The sequence below is a fragment of the Artemia sp. Qi Xiang Cuo genome, chromosome 12 (assembly GCF_049724085.1).
Source record: "Artemia sp. Qi Xiang Cuo chromosome 12, ASM4972408v1, whole genome shotgun sequence".
In the NCBI taxonomy this organism is placed as follows: domain Eukaryota; kingdom Metazoa; phylum Arthropoda; class Branchiopoda; order Anostraca; family Artemiidae; genus Artemia; species Artemia sp. Qi Xiang Cuo.
In genome coordinates this window covers 39178201-39196417 of record NC_142805.1, presented here as the reverse complement: position 1 = coordinate 39196417, position 18217 = coordinate 39178201, and the positions used below count along the sequence as shown (strand labels likewise).

The 18217-nt window shown below is 36.4% G+C and overlaps 1 protein-coding gene across 2 annotated transcripts in view; it reads left to right on the top strand.

Moving 5' to 3' along the window:
- Positions 1-18217, top strand: part of LOC148946099 (piezo-type mechanosensitive ion channel component-like) — a 277609-nt gene that overhangs the window by 62139 nt on the left and 197253 nt on the right. The window contains exons 4-5 of one of the 2 annotated variants that reach the window (XM_089097772.1): positions 8371-8763; positions 9882-10033. In XM_089097772.1, the coding sequence (XP_088953898.1) occupies positions 8371-8763; positions 9882-10033 (545 nt within the window). The remainder of the gene's footprint in view (positions 1-8370; positions 8764-9881; positions 10034-18217) is intronic. The other variant, XM_089097773.1, reaches the window with a different exon arrangement.

Sequence of the window (18217 nt, the reverse complement as noted above, 5' to 3'; positions counted from 1 at the left end):
TAGAAATTATGTTTTTGAGGAGGACATTCCCCCACAGCCCTGAGGGCAAGCGTTGTTAGTTATGCCCTGGGGCATATAAGGTTTTTATAGAAACCGCTGTCGTAGAAACATAAAAAAAAGCTCGTTCGATTGGCAATTCAAAGGGTTAGTGCCCTTTTTAATAGTCGAAAGTGATTGGATAGCAAAAACCCCCCTCTCACGCCCACCTTTTCCCCAAAAACATACAATCAAAGTTTTTAGATAGCCATTTTTGTTCAACGTAGTTAAGAGTTTTTAAAAACTAGGTCTTTGAGGATGATAACCCACTCAGAGCCCTCGGGGTAAGGGTTGTAAGTTATTCCCTGGGGGCATATAATGTTTTTATTGAAAATGATGTTTTAGAAACTTCGAAAGGGGCTCCTTTGATTGGATATTAGAAGGGCTTGTGCGTTTTCTATTAGTCGAAAGTGATTGTCGTAGAAAATTCGAAAATGAATCATTCGATTGGAAATTGAAACGGCTAGTGCCCTTTTTAATAGTCGAAAGTGACTGGAGGCCAACTAACCCCCATCTCACGCCCACCATTTCCCCAAAACAAGCCAATCAAAATTTTAAGATAGCCATTTTGTTCAAAATAGTTGAAAGGCCCGGAAATTATCTCTTTGAGGATGACAACCCCCTCAAAGCCCTCGGGTGAAGGGTTGTAAGTTATGACCTGGGGCATATAAGGCTCTTATAGAAAGCGTTGTCGTAGAAACTTCAAAAAGGACTCATTCAATTAGAAATTGAAAGGGATAGTGTCCTTCTTAATAGTCGAAAGTGATTGGAGGGTAAAGAACCCCCCTTTCACGCACATCATTTCCCCAAACATAACCAATCAAAATTTTGAGATAGCAATTTTCTTCAACGTAGTTGAAAGTTCTAGAAATTAGGTCTCAGAGGATGAGAGCACCCCCCCAGCCCTAAGGGTAAGGGTTTTAAGTTGTGCCCAGGGGACAAATAAGGTTTTTATTAAAAGTATTGTCGTAGAAACTTCAAAAGGGCTCATTTGATTAGAAATTGAAAGGGCTAGTGCCTTTTTAGTAGTTGAAAGTGATTGGAGAGCAACCTACGCCCTATGACGCCCACCATTTCGCCAAACACATCCAATCAAAATTTTCAGATAGCCATTTTTTAACCTAGTTGAAAGTTCTGGAAATTAGATCTTTGAGGATGACAACCTCCTCACAGCCCTCAGGGCAAGGGTAGTAATTTATGCCTTAGGGGCATATAAGGTATTTATAGAAAGTGTTATCGTAGAAAATTGAAAAGGGCTCTTACGATTCGAAATTTCAAGGGCTAGTGGCCTAGTGCCTTTTTAAAAATTCGAAAGTGATTGGAAGGCTTGATTTTTCAAACAGTTCGTGGTAACGAACTGTAAGTAAGGAGCGACCCGGCTCAATAGTAACCAAAACTCTAAAAAACGGAATTTTGATACCAATAGATACATCAAAAGAATCAGATTTCAATTCTGATTTAAAATATATAAGTTTCATCAAGTTTAATTTACCTATCAAAAGTTACACGCCTGAGAAAATTTGGCTGATTTTCGAAAAAAGGGGGGAAAGACCCCCTAAAAAATATAGGACCTTAATGAAAATCACAAAATCATATTCAGCGTATCAGAGAACCCTAATGTAGAGATTTCAAGCTCCTATCTACAAAAATGTGGAATTTTCCATTTTTTGCCAGAATAAAGATCACGGATGCGTGTTTCTTTTTCTTTTCTTTTTTTGATTTTTTTCTCAGGGGTGATCGTATCGACCCAGTGGTAGTATCGTGGGAGGGCTCATTGGAACGGAAATTAAAAGTTCCAGTGACCAAAAAATGGAAGGCAACTAGGCCCCCTCCCACGTTCATTTTTTTCCCGAAGTCATCTGATCAAACTTTTGAGATAGCCATTCTCAAAGATAGCCATTCTGAGATAGCCATTCTGAGATAGCCATTGTTCAGCATGGTCGAAAATATTATAACTATGTCTTTTAGGATGACTTAATCCCTCGAAGCCCCCAGGAGGAGGGCTGAAAGTTATGAACTTTACCCAATGTTAACATATTATTGGGACCCGGCTCAATGGTAACCAAAACTCTAGAAAACGGTATTTTGATACAAATAGATACATCAAAAGAATCGGATTTTAATGCTGTACGCGCCTGAGAAAATTTGGCTGATTTTCGAAAAAAGGGGGAAAGACCCACTAAAAGTCATAGAACCTAAATGAAAATCACACCATCAGATTCAGCATATCAGAGAACCCTGCTGTAGAGGTTTCAAGCTCCTATCTACAAAAATGTGGAATTTTGTATTTTTTGCCAGAAGAAAGATCACGGGTGCGTGTTTATTATTTTTTTTTTCCCTAGGGGGGATCGTATCGACCCAGTGGTCTTAGAATATCGTAGGAGGGCTCATTGGAATAGAAATTAAAAGTTCTAGTGCCCTTTTTAAGTGACCAAAAAAGAATGGAGGGCAACTAGGCACCCTCCCACGCTCATTATTTTCCCAGTCACCTGATCAAAATTTTGAGATAGCCATTTTGTTCAGCATGTTCGAAAATATTATAAGTATGTCTTTTAGGCTGACTTAATCCCCCGAAGTTCCCGGGAGGAGGGCTAAAAAGTTATGAACTTTACCCAGTGTTAACATATAGTATTGGTTATTGGGTAGTATACAGTACAGACGTTTTCAGGGGAGATTTTTCCAGGTAGTGGGGAAGGGGGTCGGGCAGGGACGTACACAGGGGGGGGACGTCCGGGCCTGGACCCCCCCCCCCCCCGAAATCTCATTTTCCGAAATTTTTTCCATTTTCCCATAATTTTCTGATTTTTCTCACAGAATAATGGGTTTGAAGGATTTGCCCCCCCCCCCACCCGAAACAAATTGGGACCCCGCGAAACAAATTCCTGCGTGTGTGCCTGGGGTGGGGGGTTATGTAGGAGGATCTTTCCATGAAGGAAGTTGTCATGGGGGAAGGGACACTGCTATGAAGGGGACGCCGGACTTCCCAGCATTATTTAAAAAAAGATCACAAATTAAATATAAAAAAACAAGTTTTTCAACTGCAACAGCAGCAACATCAAAACTTTAAACGAACAGAAAATATGACATATATGATTATGTTCACCCCCTAGTCAATACCTCACTCTTTAAGCCAGAGATTTTTTAGTACTTTCTTAAGAGCTATTTATTCTAGTTAACGGCCTTTGTGATTAAGCGGCCATTTTTAAAGAATTGGAACAAAATTTGAACTTTCGCTTAAAGAGAAAGGTATTGACTAGGGGGCGAACCCCCTAATATCTGTATTAAAAATATATGAATATAGAAGTTCGTTACGTAAGTTAATTTGTAAGTTACGTATATTTATTACTAATAAAAACGTTCGTAAATAAAATGAAACAAGTTTCGAGAAAGCTATTTAACCAAATAAAAGTAAATAAATATGAAAATTTTGTTTTAATTATTCATGTACTGTGAGCCAAGATCAAAACCTGCATTATTCAAAAACGTTCAAAAATTAAATAAAAAAACAAGTTTTTTTAACTGAAAGTATGAGAAAGTTTGACTTTCTCACAACTCTATTTTTTTTTAAACAATAAAAAACTTTAGCGTAAAGAGCGAGGCGTTGAGGAGGGGACAGCCCCTTTCATATACGGAATAATTTCTGTTCGTTTTTCGTTTTAATGTCGCTCCTTACTTTCAGTTAAAAAAACTTGTTTTTTTTATATTTAATTATAGTAAAGATCGATGTGGGTACAATGTATTATTACTTTTTTCCTTTTTTTTAGACCTGGGTATTTCGTATCGAAGGAGTTGTCTTAGGAACTTCGAAAAGGGCTCATTCGATTGAAAATAGAAAGGGCTACTGCCCTTTTTATTAGTGGAAAGTGATTGGAGGACAACTAGTCCACCCCCAAACCCCCCCTCCCTAATAACCAATATGTTTAAAAACTAAATGTTGCCTTAAGATTAAATCAAAATGCACTGTGTTAGTGTAAATTCCCAATAAGGCATCTCAGCAGTATCCCAAACACGACTGAGGGTATTATGTCCAAACTTTCGGGGCTACTTATGCTCTTAAAATATAACCAAATCAAAATCGCGTAAGTGTATCCAAGCTATCAAAGAAAGTAAACAGTTTTTTTTTGCGAATGGTATCAAGTTTTATATTTCAGGTCAACTAGAGGAGGTATGAAACTTAATTAAACACTACTATTTGTGTCGAGATTCTTAAAAGATTGTATGTTGTTAAAAATTGCTGAAAATTTTTCTCAAGCATACAAATAGCAGGCCAAACTATAAAGTCTTAAAAAAACGAAAAGATATAACGAATTATTTTCTCTTTCCCTGAAAAGAATATGTCAATATAAAACGAATAGAAATTAATTAAAAAACTTTTTCCACAAAATCAGTTTTTCAAAGAAAAGTAAAAAACTCTATTATACTAAAAATGAGCAACAATAAAATCAAATAATCTACTAAGCATAAAACTACCAAAAATCAGCATCGATCATCAAATGAAACCCACAGAAATTATAATAAATAAGATAAGATAAATTTTATTCTTCATTAAATACACATACAATATTACATGTTATTAATCCCTCAAAGGCTCATTGGCCTGTACAAAGAGGGAATACATATGAATTACATACTCAGAGATAAAAAACAAAAGAAAATTTAAAATGATCACTTACTCACATATGAAGGAGAAGAAAAGAAAATATAGATAAAATGGAAACTATAGAAAAAATTAGAATAAATAAACTAAATTAATTAATTATATTAAATAGACTCAAAAAGAAAAAAAAAATAATTATTACTATAAGCGAATTCCTATCGTCGAAACAGAATTATAAATAACCGAGTCAAACTCAAAACGAGCAGAAATTAACATGAGTAGGGCTCAAAACCCTTATGCCTTCCCAAGGCCAGAACGGAATTTTCACTTTACTGAAAAAAATACAAATGAATGTGCACTGTCAGTTTAATATACATATACTGATATTTAATAATCGAAATGTTAGGAATATATGATTTATTAAGATTATAAAAGTAAAAACATTTATATTTTTTCAATAGAGTGCAACTTATGTTCTGGCCATGTGAAGGCATAGGGGTTTTTGAACCCTACTCATGTTAATTTCTGCTCGTTTTGAGTTTGACTCGGTTATTTATTGTAATTTCTATTCGTTTTGGGTTTCATCTATTTATCGATGTTGATTTGTGGTAGTGATTTGTGGCACGCTTGGTAGACTATTTGATTTTATTTTTGCTAATTTTTGGTTTAATAGAGTTCTTTACTTTTCTTTGAAAAACTTATTTTGTGGGAAAAGTTTTTTTTTAAATTAATTATTACTAGTGACGGTTATTGCAGTGAAGCTGTTAAAAGTAGAATAGCTAACACCTGAGGTGTTTTTCCACAGTTGGAAAAAGTTTTGAAGAACAGGAAGAAAAGATGCCAGGATTATTATATTAAAAGCCACAATGATGCAAGTCGTCAAGTAGCCCACGGTTCTCAAGCGTGAGCTCTCCAAAAAACAGAGGAGGTTTTGCTTGATGTATTCCAGAGAAATTACCTATTGATTGTTTTGAGTACCCGGCTGACTGACCATACCTCAAACAATATGCTGTATGAAAAACATGATGCCGCTTTCAATGGCTATAATGAGAGAAAGGTTGAGAAGGTTAGGGCACATTCTGCGGATGAGGTATGACAGATTGCCAAGGATTGTCCTTTTTATTCATCCATCTAGGGTCTAACGAAAAGTAGGTCGTCTCTGAATGGGGTGGGAAGAGGAAATAAGAAAGGATTCAAAGTGAATTGGAACTTCTTGGGAGGTTATAAAGAGAGAAGCTTTAATAGATTGAGATGGAGGAGGAGCATGTGCTGCTGCGTCGGCCTCAGGTGGTTTGGTGCTGCTGTGAGTTGTTAGTAGTAGTAGTAGCATCCTGAACATCTAAAAATAAATCAAACCTATTTGTGTTAAATTCCCAAATCTGGAAGTTCAAGAATCTCCGAAATTTCTAAAATAAATTCGCATCGGAAGTGATTGATTGATTCAGATACAGGATTGAATGATGTAAGAAATAGTACTTTTATTTCTTAGCTATCTCATAATGGTCCTATAATACAACCTAACCTTGCTTTCTTTACAAAAGAAAAATTGACAGTATTTTATCCTCAATATTTACAAGATTTGCGACAATTATTCTCAAACTTCGCAAGCTCCTGCTTTGTCAGGACCAGGATAGGACAGCAAAAATGGGCTATGAACAAAGGAAGTAACAAATATATTACAGACAGTTGTTGGATCCTCACTATGTAGTTTGGGTGGCGAGTTAACTGTGATATCCACCCTTCGTCTTCACAAAAATTACAACGTTGTTCTAAAGTGTGAAATGTATCGGAATTGCTTGATTGATAGATTGCCGAAGCAAACAATCTTTTCTTGAAAATCACACAAAAAAACAAAACAATCTGACAATAAAAACAGCCCAGTTTTCAGCCAAAAGCCAGTTGCAAAAATTTGCACCCTAGCAGTCACCAAAATGCACCGAGTTGGCGTAAAATAAGTCAGTGTAACAACACTGGATATTGCACAAAATTGCTGTGCTTTACACAAATAAGCTATAAGTTTCTTTTATAATCTTAAAAACTTTTGGCAAATTAAAAACGTTTAGTACTTTGGTAAATTGGGTAATTAAGCTTTAGCTAAGCTGTCTAATTCCATGTTTTGAACTTTTAAAAAGTGAGTTTTTTTGTACCTGAATATTTTAACCTTTCAAATAAATTTATTACAATCCATTTTGAATACCTTTTTATTCTGTGCGTACATAATAAAAAATCAAGGAAAAAATGGTTAGTTTATTATTTGCTGACCCTTAAAAAAGGCAATAAGCTCTTTAATTTTAAAAAGTTTGTAACTCTATTTATAAGTAGGATGTTCGTATTTTGATTTTTCGCAATTGAAACAAAAAATAAAGTCAAGCTCAGTACTTTAAAGCATGGAATTGAATAGTTTGACTGGGTTAAAATAAATGAATATAAGTAAAAAAGAAGAAGCTGTGAGGTTGCAACGGGATTTTCCTCAGCAACTTCAAATCACTTAAATAAAACGGAACTAGTCAAAACAATGCTTGGAGTAAAACAAGAACCTAAAAGCTAAAAGAAAAATTTAATGGAAAGTGTTTGTGCGGCCAAGTTAAAAATGAATATGATGTGGAATGAAAAATTGTCCATTGTTAAAGCATCCACTCACCGTCTTTGAAGCTCTTCTATTTCTTTTTCGCCCTTTTCTCTGAACAATAAAACACACGTGCTGGCACAAAGGTCGTTTTTTTAACTGAGGAAGGAAACAGCTAGAACTATGTATTTGGAAATCAGCATTAATGCTGTTTTCCGGGGTTCATATCCATTGGGAACCATTTCCCTAAGATAAATATCCAATCTAACCCAGCTGTTGATTCTGTCAAGCTAAGCTGCAAGATATTTGTAAAGCCCAGTGATGAAATTTAGTGAAAAATAAAGCAGCATGTCGTTAATATGCCTGTTGCAGTAATCGGAAAAACGAAGTATTTGTTCTTAACTGATAATGAACAAAAATATGAGAAATCTAAAGTATATTTATAGTTTTAACTTTTTTTTTCTCTCCTATTGGATGATGCATATTTGGAAAAACTAGGTACATTTTAAAATATAGTATAAAGCATGCAACTGCTGTATGTAACATTTTGTGTTGAAGTTCAAGCTTATTTTATTTCAAAATATACTTCCATTGGTACAAGAGAACAATTAATTTGAAACTAATCTTGAACTTAAGCTTGCACGCATTTGTTTTGTCTGACCCTTTGATGTTCCTCACTTTAAAAACACTTCTTTTTAATGATCAATAAATTTTCGGTCACTACTTGTTATAACACTTTCAGAATATTTAAAACTAGCACTGCATCTTATACAGAAAGACAGTAATAAATGAAGATACATGTTCAGTTTTAAAATCGTATAAATTTTCAGCTAACCAAGCCAGAGCACCTCACAGATCCTGCAGCACTGACGGTAAAATACACGCAATATTGTCAACCGGTTTGAAAAAACAAATTAACATTTTTTTTACGACTTCTTAAAATTTTAGTTACAAGAAACGATGCAGTTTTTGGTCAGACAATATCAGGATTTTCAAATTGAAATTATAGAAACGTCACTTCAAAAATGTTTTCAATTTGAACAAACTGCATTGAATAGTAAATGCTACCTAATGCTAAGTAAAACAAAACCTACGCTATAAGTTCATCTTGTTTAACAGTTGTATCGCGATATGAATAATTTATTATTATTTTTCTATTTGAAATCTTTAGGAGAAGAAAATGACGATGGTGCCTCCACTGTCCCTTCCCGCATGTCCCTAAATGATGAACAAATCTCTGGATTATATAACGAAAATTCGCCTTATGGAAATGACAACCAAAGAAATGCAACCCCAAATGAATCAGTGGCACAGACGATGTCCTTAGATGCGTATAATGAGGCATCTATGGAAGCTCCAGAAATACAACAGCAAGGAAGTGAAGATCAATTTCGGTCGCCGAGTCCAACAAGTTTCCCTGTTTTTTCTCCACCTGCTTTTAGAGATGTTGTAAAAAGAGACTCCTTACCCCTCCCTGTGTCGGGCTATCAGCGTTTTGGATTAAGAAAGAGGCTAAGAAGGGCTTCATCTGCATATTCCATTGACGTGTCTTCACATCATGACTGTAACTATTTTTTTATTATTATTACCGCCTGGTCAAAAAACAGGATGGTTGCCTCCTGCTCTTATTCATAAATTCTTTATAAGCTTGAAGAACTTTCTAGTTATATTTTCTACTACTTATTGCTTTGGACTCCATCGTTTTCTACTTTTATTTTACTTTATTAATGTTATGGACGAAATTTTGAAGCTGGGCGGCACGTGATTACCGAGCAAAACCTTATAGTAACAAACGTTACAGTGCAGTACTGCTTTAAAGCACACACATTGCTTCAGTTAGTGCTATATATTTTAGCTAATGAATATGTTTGAAAATAAAGTTTGTAGGTAATTTTACACCTGTTCGGTTATACCTTTCGGACAGAAGAAAAGACTTCGTTTGAGATTCTCTTTTCTTTATTATTTACTATTTATCGACACCTAGAAGCGGAAAATACTGTAATTTCAGCTTTTTTCCTTTAGTTTCTTCAGCTATACCGTTTTACTTTACCTTTTTAATGTAACACCAAAATAACTTTATTAATGCCACAATTGACAATGATTGTTATATTAGAAGTTCCTTGACCTGCAACCCCTTGCATGTAGTTTACATCTGGCATAATGAACTTTGGCCGACACTCATATCTCTGTTTTTCCGAACAATCAGCACCTTAAGGTACTGCATAGCTTATTTCATTTCTAAACTAGAATATATGAGCCTCCCAAGTGCCCTTGCCATCCTAAATTCTCAGAATTTAGAAATCTAGGCTAAAATCTTTAGTGGAGACAAATATCAAAGTGTGTTAGCATCCCTGTTTTTTCGCAAATTTTTTGAATTGATTTAAAATTTGGTCAGATACGGTATACTCCTGAGTGGACAAAAGGTATATTTCATTTAATATTTAAACATTTTGATTCCACATGTTACTAAGACCAACAAACTTTAGCTACTCCTTCAATTGCAAATCTTAGTTTACTCCAAGACTTGCTTTAACTTATTTAGATCACCGATTTTGTGCCTTTTGACAAATTTACGTTCAGAAAATCATCTTCGAGAAATTGTGAAACGTATCCCATTCCCAAAGTTGATATCCCACTGTTTGCCAAAAAAAACTTTTATTATTCTTTGAAATATCATTTTAGCCGTAAGAGCAGGAGACTACAGACATGTTTCAGATACAGGGCCAGAAACATACGAAGGGTTGAATCTACATCACACCATGACTGGGATCTATGATCCTCTTAAGGATCACAGAGAAGCTGAACCACGACCAGAGGGCATGAGTGTCAGTGAGGTAATGCTTTCGTGTTAATTCTTACTTTCAGTTTTTACCCTATTAGTAGCTACTTACCAAATAAACTTGCAATTCTCTTTTAACCACAATCACTGTTAACCAAGGGTGTATTTAGAAACGGGGTGACCGGGTTTGAACCCTTGTCCCTAGAATATTTATCTGCTTCTTGCAAATGTAGTAAAAAACAGTTGAAAACCCCTTAACCACCCTCCTACAAGCAAAATTCGGTACTTTAGTATTAGCTGGTACCCACGCGAGAAGTCAAGTTTGTTTAATGCTAGTGAAATAAAACAAAATATGAGGAAAATATAATAGTTTAGAAACAAATTTGGGCTATATATTTGTACATTAGGGGGGGGGGTACAGCATAGCATATATTAAATATGTAACCTAACTATGGTACCTTTTCCCCCCTAAACCTCGAAAAACAATAGTTTGAATATTGTAAACGAAATAACAAACTAAGCTTTGCGATCCGTTTCTCTATTGACAGATACCGTTTGACTAGTTTCCTTTAGCATTTTCTATACAGTATATCACGTGGATACTAAAGTACCTAATACTAAAGTAGCTAATACTAAAGTACCCAAAATTGTTTTGGTAACCCAAAACCCCCCTTCAAAACTAATATCCAGAAACGGTCCTGCTGTTATTATATGTGCCAAGGAATTCTCTGATATTCATAACTATTCTTTAATTGACCTATATAGAAAAAAAAGTGTTTCAAAAAAGTGAAGAGTGATATAAAAACATTCAGCAACTATCTGGTATATGTATGGGGCTTCTGCTTCCCTAGCCCACCTACTCGTAGTGCTAAATTCTCACGAGTGCTTTTTTGGCAGCATTTTTTAGTAAAATATGTGGATAACTCCTAGATAGTCAGTTGTGACTATTGTTTCTATCGATTGGCATTCAAAATTTTTACTCTGAAATTTATTTTTGAAAGAAAATTCCAACATCTAAGCACTAATTCCTTTCATTTTATTTATTTAATATTACTAAGAAACGGTAAGTACATAATGTTTTGCGATAAAAATTAAACTACAAATTTTATAACATTGTTCCTGTGTTAGTGAATTCATTCACAAACAAAATAAAAAAGTGTATTGCGGCAGAGGAGAAAAGGAGAGCGGTCTTGCTAAAAAGGGCAATTCTACCTAATACCCATGGTATTTTTACTTCGTTTTAAATTTCAACGATACTCTCTGCTTTCATTTGAAAAATAACTTGTTTTTAATTTAATTTTATTCGTTTCTTATATAAAACTTACTGTTATTTAAACTCAAGGGAGGCCAGTGTCCCCCTCAGCCTTAGTCGTTACCCTCAAGCGTAAGTCTTGTATACCAATTCATCAACAAAAGAGGCTAATCAAGGTGTTTTTGCTTAACTAAAGATAAAGTTTTTCTTATTTTAACAGGCTGTAACCCCCATCGACAGCTGTATGCACTTGAGCTCAACCTTTAATTAAATAAATAAAACAATTTTTTTTGAACTGAAAGTAAGGAGCGACATTAAAACTTAAAACGAACAGAAATTATTCCGTATTTAAAAGGAGCTGTCCCCTCCTCAACGTCTCGCTCTTTACGCTAAAGTTTGACTTTGTCTCACAACTTTATTTTTGAAAACAATAAAAAAAACTTTTGCGTAAAGAGCGAGGCGTTTAGGAGGGGACAGCCCTTTCAAATACTGAATAATTTCTGTTCGTTTTAAGTTTGAATGTGGCTCCTTACTTTTAGTTAAAAAAACTTGTTTTTTTATTTAATTTCTTAACGTTTTTAATTTAATGCAGTTTTTGATTTTGGCTCACCGCACATGATAATTAAAACGAAATTTGCATATTAATTTTACATTTTTTGTTTAAATGGCTTCTCGAAAGTTGTTTAATTCTATTTATGAACTTTTTAATTAGCAATAAATGTACGTAACTTACTAATTAACTTACGTAACGAACTTCTATATTCGTATGTTTTTTACGTATATTAGGGGGTTTGCCCCCTAATCAATACCTCGCTCTTTACTCTAAAGTTCGAATTTTGTTCCAATTCTTTAAGAATGCCCCCGTAACCACAAAGGCCGTTAATTAGAATAAATAGTTCTTATGAAATGACTAAAAAAAAATTTTACATAAAGAGCGACGTATTGACTAAGGGGCGGACCCAATCATATACGTAATGATTTCGGTTCGTTCTAAGTTTTGATGTTGCTCCTTACTTTCAGTTGAATTTTTTTTTTTTTTCTGATCGTTTGTTTAAATAATGGTGGGAAATTTGGTGCCCCCTTCATAGCAATGTCCCTTAAACCATGAAAACTTCCTCCGTTGAAAGATCCTACCACGTAATTTATGACCCAGCCCCTCTCCCAACTACCAGAAAAAATCCCCCCTGAAAACGTCTATATACTTCCCAATAACCAATACTATATATAAACATTGGGCAAAGTTCATAACTTGCATCCCTTCCCCCTAGGACTCTGGGGGATTAAATGATCCTGAAAGCAATAGTTACTATATTTTCGACCAAGTTGAACAACATGGCTATCTCAAAATTTTGATTGGGTGACTTCGGCAAAAAATGAGCGTGGGAGGGGCCTAGTTGCCCTCTATTTTTTGGCCACTTAGAAAGGGCACTAAAATTTTTAATTTTTGTTCGAATGAGCCCTTCTGCGATATTCTAGGATTACTGGGTTGATACGATCACCCCTGGAGAAGAGAAACACAAAACAAAAAAACATAAAAATAAACACGCATCCGTGATCTTTCTTCTGGCAAAAATACAAAACTCTACATTTTCACAGATGGGAGCTTGAGAACTCTACATTAGGGTTATCTGATACGCTGAATATGATGGTGTGATTTTAATCAAGGGTCTATGCCTTTTAAAGGGTATTTTCCCCTTTTTTCAAAAATAAGGAAAATATTCTCAGGCACGTTACTTTTAATAGGTAACATTAAACTTAATGAAGCTTATATATTTTGAATCAGCATAAAAATCTGATTTGTTTAGTATTTCTATATACATCAAAATTCCGTTTTTTAGTGTTTCGGTTACTATTGAGCCGGGTCGCTCCTTACTTACAGTTCGTTACCACGAACTATTTGATTGCAATGCTTCGATATTTAAAACCAAGTAGTTTGTACTAAATATAACCGATTATGCAAAAATAGGGGGGCTATATCAACCTCAGTTTTCATATAGCAAGTTTAATGCTATTATATTTCTCTAAATGAAGAGACATCAGGGCTAGATCCTTCTTCATTTATCAGAAGCACCTCTCATGGAAAAATGTTAATAATTGCTGTATCACACAACAATCTGTACGAAACGGACGGTTTCATTTCAATGGCATTAATCTAAAGTAGAGATGCATTATTGAGTCCCGTACGAACCACGTGGTTCTGTCAGCATTTTTAATGCTGACGGGGGTCCTAATAAGGGCATAGCCTCCCTAGGGAGAAAGATTGCGTAATGGGGTCAATGACCTCTTTTTCCAAGGTCGATTTATTTGATGTTTCTATGTGTAATAGCTCCGGGGCGAAGGTTGCAAATGCGCATTGAATTCTAACGGGAACAATGTTATTGATCTGGGACTCGAGGGGGAAGTGAATTTCTAAGAACTTGATTGCGTAATCAAAGTGTGTCAACAACAACAACATCGACCTTGACATTCGCTGAGAGCGTGCACTTACAACAACATCGACATTGGAACACCTGTGCAGTCGACCTCAATTCACCTATCGTGAATCAATAATTCCCCTTAGAAACAACAAATTAATTTCCCCTTCTTGACAGATCAATCAATCAATGACATCATCTGTCAGACTTTAAAAATTTCCGCCTAGAAACATTTCTCCAGGAATAGATCCATATCATTAATGTCTTTGCCTCGGGAACAACTCTTTTGGTCGAACTCCAAAGGATATTAATAACCACAGGCCATGGAAACAATTAGGCAAGAAACATCTTAGCGATGAATTGTTTTAGCGCGCGAGAAGGTTTCCTATTAATTTGAAATGCGTTAGCACAGAGATGCCAATAACAAAGGAACACGCTGAATTTACGTTTAGTGATTATTTGGGCGAAACCGTTTTAGACAGGTTATGGAACTATTTCGGCGAAACAGATAGAGACATTTTAAAAGAAGATTTTTGAAGAGATTTTGGAGGAGGTTTTGAGTGTGGTCGTTATAATACACAAGTTTCATTTGAACAGTGTTGTGAGGTCCTCTAACCCAACCCCAAAGGGTTCCAATCCTCCTACCCCAACCCCGAAGGAAGCCCCCGGTCCTCAAAGCCCCCCAAACTCCCAAAGGCCCTGCACCGGTCCCCCAAAGGCCCACCCAGACCCCCAAATGCCATCCCCAGGCCCCAAATGTCCCCCAGGCTCCCAACTGTCCCCCCGGACACTCAAAGGCCCTCCAAGCTCCCAAAGGGCAACCGGCGCCCCAAAGGCCCACCCAGACCCCCAAATGCCATCCCCGGGCCCCCCAAAGGCACATCGAGCTCCCAAAGGACCAACGGGGTCCCAAAGGCCCTCCACCGGTCCCCAAATATCCCCCAGGCACCCAAAGACCCTCCCGGCGCCCCAAAGGCCCACCCAGAACCCCAAATGCCATCCCCGGGCCCTCCAAAGGCACAATGAGCTCCCAAAGGACCAACGGGGTCCCAAAGGCCCTCCACCGGTCCCCAAATGTCCCCCAGGCACCCAAAGTTCCTCCCGGCGCCCCAAAGGCCCACCCAGACCCCCAAATGCCATCCCCGGACCCCCAAACCCATACCCCGGTCCCCAAAGGTCCCCCCCAGCACCCCAAGGACCACCCACCCACAAGGGACCCACACACCCACAAAGGCTCTCCCCGAGCACCCGTCTTTCGTTGATGTGTGTTGTCTGAAACCTATGATTTGGGATGTGTAGTTTGCTACTTCAGGCTTTTCTGAGCTAAGGTTTCCTAGTATTTCCTAGGTGAATGTTGTCTGAAACCAATAGTTTGGGATGAGTAGTTTGCTATTTCAGGCTTTTATGAGCTAGGTTTCTTAGCCTTTCGTTGATGTGTGTTGAGTGAAACTTATGATTTGGGATATGTAGTTTGTTATTTTTGACTTTTCTGAGTTGGATTTCTTAGTCTTTCATAGGTGAGTGGTGTCTGAAACCTATGATTTGGAATGTGTAGTTTGCTATTTTCGACTTTTCTGAGTTGGCTTTCTTAGTCTTTCATAGGTATGCGTTGTCAGAAAATTATGATTTGGGATGTATAGTTTGCTATTTCAGACTTTTCTGAGCTAAGGTTTTCTAGTATTTCGTAGGTGAATGTTGTCTGAAACCAATAGTTTGGGATGAATAGTTTGCTATTTTTGACTTTTCTGAGCTAGGTTTCTTAGTCTTTCGTTGGTGTGTGTTGACTGAAACCGATGATTTGGGATATGTAGTTTGCTATTTTTGAATTTTCTGAGCTGGATTTCTTAGTCTTTCATAGGCGTGTGTTCTATGAAACCTATAATTTGGGATGGGTGGATTGCTACTTTTGACTTTTCTGAGCTGGATTTCTTAGCCTTTCATAGGTGTTTGTTGTCTGAAACCTATAGTTTGGGATGACTAGTTTGCTATTTTTGACTTTTCTGAGCTAGGTTTCTTAGCCGTTCATAGGTGAGTGTTGTCTGAAACCTATGATTTGGGATATGTAATTTGCAATTTCCGACTTTTCATAACCGGATTTCTTAGTCTTTCGTAGGTGTGTGGTGTCTGAAACCTATGATTTGGGGTGTGTGGGTTGCTATTTTTTTGACTTTTCTGAACTGGATTTCTTAGCCATTCGTAGGTGTGTGTTGACTGAAACCTATGATTTGGGATGGTTAATTTGCTATTTTTGACTTTTCTGAGCTAGATTTCTTAGCCTATCATATGTGTGTCCTTTCAGAAAATTATGATTTGGGAGGTGTAGTTTGCTTTTTGGACTTTTCAGAGCTAGGATTCTTAGTCACTCATAGGTGTTTGTTGTCTGAAACTTCGAGTTTGGGATGAGTAGTTGGCTATTTCAGACTTTTCTGAGCTAAGGTTTCTTAGTATTTCGTAGGTGAATGCTGTCTGAAACTTATGATTTGGGATATGTAAATTACTATTTCGGGCTTTTCTGAGTTGGATTTCTTAGTCTTTCATAGGTGTGTAGTGTCTGAAACCTATGATTTGGGATGTGTAGTTTGCTATTTTCGACTTTTCTGAGCTAGGTTTCTTAGCCTTTCATAGGTATGTGTTGTCAGAACATTATGATTTGGGATGTGTAGTTTGCTATTTCAGGCTTTTCTGAGCTAAGGTTTTCTAGTATTTCGTAGGTGAATGTTGTCTGAAACCAATAGTTTGGGATGTGTACTTTGCTAGTTCCGACTTTTCATAACCGGATTTCTTAGTCTTTCGTAGGTGTGTGGTGTCTGAAACCTATGATTTGGGATGTGTGGGTTGCTATTTCAGGCTTTTCTGAGTTGGATTTCTTAGTCTTTCATAGGTGTGTAGTGTCTGAAACCTATGATTTGGGGTGGATGGATTGCTACTTTTGACTTTTCTGAGCTGGATTTCTTAGCCTTTCATAGGTGTTTGTTGTCTGAAACATATAGTTTGGGATGACTAGTTTGATATTTTTTGACTTTTCTGAGCAGGATTTCATAGCCATTCGTAGGTGTGTGTTGACTGAAACCTATGATTCAGGATGGTTAGTTTGCTATTTTTGACTTTTCTGAGCTAGATTTCTTAGCCACTCATAGGAGTGTGTTGTCTGAAACTCTTGATTTGTGAATCACACAAAAACTTACATTCACACAAAAACTTAAATTCACACAAAAACTTACACACACACACACACACACACACACACACACACACACAAAACATACACACACACAAACTAAAACAAACACACACACCCCAAAACAAACACACACACAAAAACTAAAACACACACACACACACACACACACAAAAACTAACAAATTAACACAAAAAAACTCACACACACACTCACAAAAACTTACACACACACACACTCACAAAAATTACACATACACACACTAAAACTTACACACACACACACGCCAAAACTTACACACACAAAAACTTACACATACACACTAAAACTTACACACACACACACACTAAAACTTACACACACACGCCAAAACTTACACACACAAACACACACACACAAACTTACACACACACACACACACAAAAACTTACACATGCACACGAAAACTTAAATTCACACAAAAACTTACATTCACACAAAAAATTACACACACACACACAAACAAAACATACACATACTAAAACTAACAAACACACACTAAAAAACTTACACAAACACAAAAAATTACACACACACACACACACACATAAAAAAAAACTTACAAATGAACACAAAAAAAACACACACACACACACGCCAAAACTCACACACACAAAAAAACTTACAAACACACACACATACACACAAACTCACACACACACACGCACACAAACATACACAAACACACACACACACAAAACTTACACACACACACACGAAAACTTACACACACACGCCAAAACTAACACACACAAAAACTTACACACACACACACACACACACACACACACACAAACTTACATACACACACACAAAAACTCACACACACAAAAACTTACACACACACACATACACACACACACACACACACACAGACTTACACAAACACACAAAAAACTTATATCCACACACAATAGCTTAGACACACAAAAACTTACACACACACACAAAAACTTACACACACACACAAAAACTGACACACACACACACAAAAACTTACACACACACAAACGAAAACTTACACACACACGCCAAAACTTACACACACACACAAAAACTTACACACACACAAACACACACACACAAAAACTTACACATGCACACGAAAACTTACATGCACACAAAAACTTATACACACACACACGAAAACTTACACACACACGTAAAAAATAACACACACAATATCTTATACACACAAAAACTTACACAAACACACAAACACAAAAAAACTCACACACACACTAAAAAAATCAAACACACAAAAAAAAACTAACAAGCAAAAAAAATTACACACACACACACACACAAAACGAAAACAAAAACACCAGAACCCTTAAAAACACACGAAAAAAAATA